General features: G+C 33.8%; 1 protein-coding gene across 1 annotated transcript; it reads left to right on the top strand.

The window, feature by feature from the left end:
* The first annotated feature begins 1394 nt into the window (after positions 1-1394).
* On the top strand, positions 1395-8518 carry Lum (lumican). The gene is made up of 3 exons (XM_015482947.2): positions 1395-1684; positions 4019-4901; positions 8129-8518. The coding sequence occupies exons 2-3, from the start codon at positions 4040-4042 to the stop codon at positions 8281-8283; spliced, it is 1017 nt and encodes a 338-aa protein (XP_015338433.1). The 5' UTR covers positions 1395-1684; positions 4019-4039; the 3' UTR covers positions 8284-8518.
* Positions 8519-8964: the final 446 nt, after the last annotated feature.

An 8964-nucleotide genomic window follows, 5' to 3' on the forward strand; every position in this document is an offset into this window, starting at 1 on the left:
CACATAATTAAAGTATCAGTTTCACAGTGGTCTAAATTGAGTTTGATGCATTAAAAATCTATTACAAATACATCACAAAATATTTATTGCTTTATAAAGAAAACTCCTAAGGCATAAAGAGCTGGAATTTCTTTAAAAAAAGATCTAAGATTATAGAATTCAATACTTTCAAAGTTAATGTTTGCAGTTGCTCTATCAAGCCTCTTATAACAAGACCACTTAGTTGTATGATTAGAGTATCTTTCCCCACCTAATTCCTTCTAAATTTATTTCCTTTATTATAAAACTTATACCTTCAATAACTTCCTTAAAATAAGTCAAATTTTGTGCTTGTAAATCATGTTACAATTCCATGAGTTACTAAAAAGATTATTTTGTTTTTCAATTGATCTCTTTCAAATATAAGGCATTTATTCGGATTTTCTTTCTTTCTTTTTTCTTTTTGTTTTTTTTGATAAATGCAATAGTGGTCACGGAGTTTAACTTTTCATAGGTCTTATAGCTTAAAAAAATGTTCTTGTTATTTTAAAATGAAAAAAGAAACTTACAATGTGGAAACCAATATTAACGTACCTTGTTGTATGTTCTGTTATGAACATGAGAAAGTGAATATTTTGAAGGGAAAATCCTATAAATACAGCTGATATAATAAAAAATGAGCTAGATAAGAACTTGAGAAGACCTCTTCTTTACTAAAAGCATGCATCAGGAACTGACAATGAAAGACCTATCAAACCAGGACTTGGGAAATTACATCTTTAAATAACTTTTAGGTTTCAGGAAAACATCACTAGCATAGAGTGACAGAATGAAAGATTATTGCCTTTTGATATTTTATTATACTTTTTTCCCTGTTCTTTAAATTCTCTTTTGGCATTAAGCAGCAGAATATTCTCTGCAAGTAAGGTTTTGGGTGAATTCCTAAAGGAAATCCACAAAATAAGAAACAGGCAAGACATTGTTGATTAGTTCCAGATCTGAATAACATAAAAAGAATTCCCTTTGCATAAGAAGTTAAATGAAAATGTTGTTATTTGTCATTTGTTTTAGAGTGGTTATGAAGCATTTTGCAAACATTAAAAACTAATGTGTTATCATCTTAACAAAAGTTTAATTTAGTCCAAGTAAATCAATATAGATTCCCAGAGTGATGAACAAGAAGGTATTAGTTTATCTGATGCTGATTTGCATTTTCTCAAAATTATTTGCTCTGTTTATGATATATGAGAACTTTAGATGAACATAATAGTTGGCCAAACAAATCACACTTAATTGTTGCCACAGCCACAGAAGTAAAGATTCTAAAAGACACTTTCTCACTGAGTTGCCTCATCTGGAGCAGGACTCAAGTCCTGGTTAAAAGCAATGGTATTTGAGCTAGTTAAGCAAGTATCTCTCCCTCATTCCATAGGGAATGAGCTGGGCTGTGGTTGCTCAGCACGTCCACCTGCACTTCGTTAGAGAGCAGAGTGTTAACATGCCACACCACAAGAGCCCCACAATGACATAACTCCATTCAGAGACTGCAGTGACTCTGCTGGTCCCCCCCACCCTCCTCAGCTCTGGTATCACTAAGAATCTGGCAGCCAGTTCCTTCCCGACAGAGTTTACAGCATATATTGGTGGATTCTTGTCCCAGTGCATCTGCTTTAAGAATTAAAGGAAGCAGTGTCAAGAAATCGAGGTAAGTGCTGTTTTAACTATAGCCCAGGGGATGCTTACTGTTTGGGACAGTGTTTATTGTAACAGAAACAGAAAAAAAAAAAAATTTCAGAACAGATTTGCCATGATGGCTATTCAAATGCAAACCCACCGTTCTGACCATTTACTTTCTCATTTTGTTTATTGTGTTTTCTAAATGTTTAGGTTGTATTGATTGGCAAGGGGAGTGACAAAATGTTTCAAGGTTAGGATGAGAGAAGAGCTAAACTAGACACTGTGAAAGAATGGAAATTAAGTGTTTGCTCTTCAGGCTAATGAGTTATATATGTTAGTATTGTAGGAACCTAATATTGGAGCATAGAAAGGTCACTTCAATCAGCATTCAAAATGTTTTGTGATATAGACATAGTTATAATTTGTTACAAATCACCATCAATAGTTTGTGTTATAAAATGTGAGCTAAAGGATTTACAGATTGCTTTTTTCCTATTTTGTGAATTTTAAAAATTTGGATTATGTTGAATCTATGCTTTAAGGAACATGTTTTAAAGAATTTCTGGGAAATGATTTATTTTTGGAAAAAAATTCCTCTATAACCACAGGTATTTGAAAAAAAAATGGAGCAAAAAAGTACAGTGTGATTTTTCTCATAGTGGAGGCATTATATGGGTTACAAACTCTCTTTGAATTCAGAGCCCTGGTTTTTACTCTGACAAAAAAATTGGAAGCATTTTTGGTTACTACTCCAAACTCACATTATAGTTACCATGACTGTGCTGGTGGATACTCAATTTAAAATGAGGTAGAAGTTTATTAATGAAACTAGACTTATCTTTGTAGCATTAACTTACTGCAACTTACAAAGAAGCCCAGGAACATGTCAGCATGTTCTTTCTAGTTATGTGATCATCATGGCCAAGTCCTGTCCACTGAATTAAATGACTCCATCACAATCTTAGGGAATAATTTACCAAGAATCTGATTACATCTGATATTAGTGACCTAAGTGCTTCTAATAGCTTTTTTTAAATGTTTTTATCAGCTAACATAAGTTCCTTATGATTCCAAATTAAAGCAAACATGTTTGGAATTCTTCAGTCCTCCAAATCCTACTTGTTCCAAACTACCTTGATCCAAAATCTTGTCTCATACATCTCATGGGAAAATATGATATTCTGTATATTGAAATGTGGATTCTATTCACATTAGTGATTTCTTTCCAGAGCTACCAGTTTTCCTTAGTCTATAGAAGTCCAACTCTTATATCTAGTTTTCCTTTTCCTAAAGTGCTAAACCTGCACTTTTCTGCACAGTTGACCTCCTTGTTACTGAGCATCATCCTAGAAATATGTTCATATGAGAAGATAACAGTTGTAAATTATTTTAAATTTTTTTTTTATTTTTAATTTAATTCTTTCCTGCATGGTTCCTGATGCCAGCATTAAAAAAACAAACTTTCCTTCATCCTCACCTCTTTCTCATTTCTACTCTGTGAGGCCACTACAATCCAGATAATCAAATCATGCCACCTTAAATTTTGTCATGAATAAGATAGACAACTTATGAGTTATTGGGAAAAAGAACTATATTTCGAAAGTTGGAAAATATTTTTTTCTACCACTTGGAAATCTTTTTAGATTTAAGAATTCTTAGAATATTTAACATTTCTCTAATAAACATTTGTTTTATAAATATTAGTTTTAGAATAGTTTTGAAATGTGTTTGAAAATATGGAATGTTAAACAAAACTTGAAATAATGTAAATAAACACCCAGACCAAGAATTCTATTTCCCCCTTTCAGAACCAACAATAACCAGACACTTTTAAAGGAATGTACCCCCTTCCCCTTCCACCTCAAATGTAATAAGAATTGCTGTCTCCTGGGAAAACCACAGATTGTCCATGTTCCCAGTAAAGATCTTCTTAATGAGACATTTTAATGACGTTGAATGATAGGGTACAGTATGAAGTTTACAATTGTCTTCTAATTTTCATTTCTTCTTGTTTTGAGAGATATTCTGAAGCAGTGTTCTGACATTGTGGTCAATGAGCATCACCCAGCAACCTCTTGAAGAAACTAATTTAATTAAGGGAGGATCAAAAGAGAAAAACTAGAAAAGTAATCTGTGGGTTGCCCAGAAGGGGGCGCCTGTGTATGCCATCTAATCTGAAACCTGTTCTTTGCCCCAAAGTTGTAACCATACACCTCTAATCATATACTTAAATAAAAAATGTAAAGACACTATTTTTAGATGCACTGGACAACTAATACAACAAAATGCACACTGCAAATTGAATTTTCTTTTCTTGAAAGCATAGCATTATATAACAATTTATGTTTCCACTCTTATTTAGGATTCAAGGCATTTGCTGAAAATGAAGCTAGGTGCATTTACTCTCGTCTTGGCATTAATTAGTGGTGCCAGTGGCCAGTACTATGATTATGATTTCCCTTTATCCATTTATGGGCAATCATCACCAAATTGTGCACCAGAGTGTAACTGCCCTGAAAGCTACCCAACCGCCATGTACTGCGATGAGCTGAAACTGAAAAGTGTGCCCATGGTGCCCCCTGGAATCAAGTATCTTTACCTTAGGAATAACCAGATTGACCATATCGATGAAAAGGCCTTTGAAAACGTAACTGATCTGCAGTGGCTCATTCTAGATCACAACCTTCTGGAAAACTCCAAGATAAAAGGAAAAGTGTTCTCTAAACTGAAACAGTTGAAGAAGCTGCATATCAACTACAACAATCTGACAGAGTCTGTGGGCCCACTCCCCAGATCACTCGAGGATCTGCAGCTTACTCATAACAAGATCTCTAAACTTGGCTCCTTTGAGGGACTGGTAAACTTGACCTTCATCCACCTCCAACACAATCAGCTCAAAGAGGATGCCATCTCAGCAGCCTTAAAAGGTCTGAAGTCACTTGAGTACCTAGACTTGAGCTTCAATCAGATGACGAAACTGCCTTCTGGTCTCCCAGTATCTCTTCTAACACTCTACCTAGACAACAACAAGATCAACAACATCCCTGATGAGTATTTCAAGCGTTTTAATGGGCTGCAGTATCTACGTTTATCTCACAATGAGCTGGCTGATAGTGGAGTACCTGGAAATTCTTTTAATATATCATCTCTGGTGGAGCTGGATCTCTCTTATAATAAACTTAAGAGCATACCCACAGTTAATGAAAATCTTGAAAACTATTACCTGGAGGTCAATGAACTTGAAAGTAAGTAGAAAGTTGTGCCAATGTTTGATTTTTGTATAATCTGAAGTTTTTCAAAGCCTAAGCTGGGCAAAAAAATATTGCTTCTGACTATATTTAATAGAAATGAATTAAAATATCAACAAAAGATCCCTCTAATTAAAAAATATAAGATCTCTAACTCAGTTGAATATCCAATTCTTTCTAGACTTTCTTTGGAATGTGAAAATGAAGAATAGTTAAGACAAAGGAATTTAATATGAAATTTTATCAAATTTAATATTCTGTGTTAATTATCTTGCTATATTACTCTCAATATTTATCTGTTATTATTTAATTACTTTATGACTTAAATTTGTTTCCTATACTTATTTTCTGGCAAGATTCAGCTCAGGGAGGAAAAAATAAGTTCAGAAGAGATACAGTTAGCAGAGACTTTTAACCCTCTCTCACATGACCTGCACCTCAGGTCATGTGCTCTCATGGTCTTCCTTGGCACTATACTTGGGACTGAGCATGTTACTCTGTTAACCTAGACCATCATCTACTTCTCTTATCTCTGTTATGGTGTGTGTGGACTTCAAGGTGTTCCAATGGACTCTGAGGGAGATTATGGAAGAAAAATTATATAAAGCAAATAAAGTTTAGAATTTCCTTATCTTTGAAAATGGTATAGTAAGAGAACCTTTTCTTTTACAAAATTCTTCCCTTCTTTGGATTTCTTCTCTTCTCTTGCTGCTATATTTTATTTTTCATCTATCTTCTGGATGGAGATTGACCCAATCCTCTTGTGTCTTCTGGGGCATTTTCAATTGAAGTAATATAGATTTTGGTGGGAAATAAAAATCCATCATTCTTGCTCTATTCATTAACAAGATATTTTCAGACAACAAAATCACAATTCACCAGTCAGGTTTTATAAATGAAAAATCAGATAGAGAACACTAATTTGCATATACAGCAGTTGTCTTTGCAAATACTGTATTGAAGTTAATCCCTTTTATTTAATGAAAATTGGCTCCTTGTCATACTGGATAAAGATATTGCTATCAGAAAATTACAGTATATCTTATGACTACATGGTAATTCTTAAACAGTTTTCTGTAGCTTCTAGTAGGGCTGGGGGGCTTTCATGAAGGAGACCATTGGTACCAACTCAAACACCATTTTCCTTATTGTATCTGGAAAATAAGGATTGGTACTGTTTAACCACCACATGTTACACAATCGAGCTAACATAGTTTAGCTTCTATAGTTGTTTCAAGTGTGGAATTCTTTATGTAGCAATACAGGATTCCACATTTTAAACATTTGGGGTTAGGAGGAAGGATATTTTCACAGATCAAAATGATCAAGAAATTTGGATGAATAAAGAGATCCGTTAGATTTAGTGGGTGGAGATTAGCCACCAGAACAGGGCTACTTCTTTCTCTGAAATGAGACAGAAGGATGAAAATGCAGGCACATTTGCTGGTTATCCATTGTATGAATGAAGGTTGGAAGGGCCGGTGAGAGAGATAAGAAAGATGACCTACAGAAGAAAGGACAAAGGTTACTCAGTGCCACATTGAGGTAGAAACCAAAGTGCCAGCACATGGTAGTCATTTGAAAAGTTTACCCAAGCATTACTTTACTTCCTTCTTTATCCTTGGCATTGGTCAGGTATTCTTGAAGTTTATCCTAGCATCTTTCTCTTCAACTTAGATTATTTTGCCAGGTAGTAATCATGCATATTAGTTGTCCACTTATTGATAGTATAAATAGGTTCTCTAAGGTTTAATGTCTACTGTTATATGTAATGTCTAATATAAGCAAATATACAGATATCTCCCAACATCTATGATGATCAGTTCTAGAAATTTCAGTGGATACCAAAATCTACATATGCTCAAGTCTCCTATGTAAAACAACAGAGAGGTTGCTTCTAATCCACGCATACACTCCAATATACTTTAATCTCTAGATTACTTATAATACCTAAAATAATGTAATTTCCATCAAGTATTTTTATGCTATATTTTTAGGAAATAATGACAACTTAAAAGTCTGATCGTTTGAGTGCAATTTTTTTCCTAATTTTTTTGATCAGTGGTTGTTTAAATCTGAATATGTGGAACCAATAGATGAGAAGGCCAGCTCTTTAGCCCGAAATATTTTTTTTTATATTTTAATCTTGCAACTCTAAGCATTAGCCTAATCATAAACCTTCTTAATATGAAGTAAGGTGGAAAAGAAAAAAAAATAAGAGTGTTCCTTGTGTATAAAGAACTATATGAAGTGCTTTACCTACCATATTTGCATTTTCATGCAACACAATGAGATACATATGCTATATCAAACAAGAAGATCAGCTAAGTATTCCAGGTCACCCAGCTGATAAGTGGCAGAGGTAGAAGCCCATCATAGTCTGTGCCCATCTTTTTTCCTTTGCTCCATAGTTTCTCAGAGGTAGATATCATAGAAAGATCCTGGAATCACTGAAGTTATTTAGAGACCATCTTGGGGGAAAAGACTGTGGTGGGTTTGGGTTTCCACTGAAGCCATTGTTTTAACTAGCATTTGCAAGTGAAAGAAAATGACAAGATAGAAGACTAGATAAGGTTAAGCTTAAATAGAGAGGAGCACACAGATAGTTTCTATGTGCACACATAATCATGCAACCCAACAATAGCCTTGGTTTCTATTAAAAACTAAACCAATTTTTCATTTGCAGCAGTTTTCAACCACACAAGAACGTTGGCTCAGATGGTGGACATTCCATGATTTGGTTTTTGCCTTGCAGTTTTGATTCATTGTTGTGGTGTGTGGTTGCTAGAACATTTTTTAGAGAACATCTAGTTAAATCTGTTATTTTCAGATGCGTAAAACCCATGATGCATGTATTGGTGAGGCTGTTTATACAACCATATCAATTTACATTTCTTCATATCAGACTAAATATTTCAAGATTTCTTTGATAATAAGACACATTTGTAAATGCCTTTCTAGACCTTATTCATCAGAATCAATGAATCCTGTTCTTTGCAAAGTTGTATTGAGTATCCTGAGCTTCCTTATTTACAATTTACTAAATATTGTTGTGCCATTATAGTAGCCTAAAATATACTTTTAATGGTACCTAATTCAAAAGTACGTAATATAAGTGAGAAGTACATCTGTTTGATAATATACACTTAGGGAATTGTTAAATGATTGTTTCAAGACAATACACTAAAAGGAAACATTGAAAATTTTTATGCTTTAATTTGCAGAGTTTGAAGTAAAAAGCTTCTGTAAGATTCTGGGGCCATTGTCCTACTCCAAGATCAAGCATCTGCGTTTGGATGGCAATCGTCTCACCCACACCAATCTGCCACCTGATATGTATGAATGTCTACGTGTAGCAAATGAAATCACTGTCAATTAATACCTTCTAATTCCAGTTACATGAGGTGTATCCTGGGGCAGTACTTTACGGTTAGGGTTTTTTTTTTTCTTTGTGTGTAAAGTTTTCAGAGTATCCATTTTTTGTTGTTGTTCATTACTTTCATGAGTTTTAAGTTCAAAGGGAAAATGTTTTGTAAACATTTACCACTTTAAAAAAAGATGAAAAGCAGGCCTATTTCATCACAAGGACACACACACACACACACAAATAGACATCAAACACAATGCTTTATTTGTAAATTTATTATTTTCTATACCTCTACTGTCAAATAATATGCAAAACATTTTACTGTTTGCATGGAATTTAGCCAAGTTTTATAACCCCTAAATCTTAATTTAATGCACCTAAAAGCATGGTGGTCTCAATATATAAGGATGTGTACTGTCTTAGCTCAAACCATCTTGCTATGTTCAAATTTGTTCTGTTAAAAAATAAGTGGTATATTTTGAGACCAATATTTTTGCAAAATAGTAAACAGAATTTATGAAGCCACCTGCACCAAAAGAATTATTTTCAGTGTTAAGAATTTTCATATTTACCCAATGAAGCTTTTCTTTTCTAGGATTGTTTTTCATTCTAAGTCATGTATGTTTCTTTTTATTATTTGCATGTTGTGTTTAACAAGCTAATAGCAAAATAAAACATACCAAATGGCATCAT

Source organism: Marmota marmota, unplaced genomic scaffold (assembly GCF_001458135.2).
Source record: "Marmota marmota marmota unplaced genomic scaffold, marMar, whole genome shotgun sequence".
Classification (NCBI taxonomy): domain Eukaryota; kingdom Metazoa; phylum Chordata; class Mammalia; order Rodentia; family Sciuridae; genus Marmota; species Marmota marmota.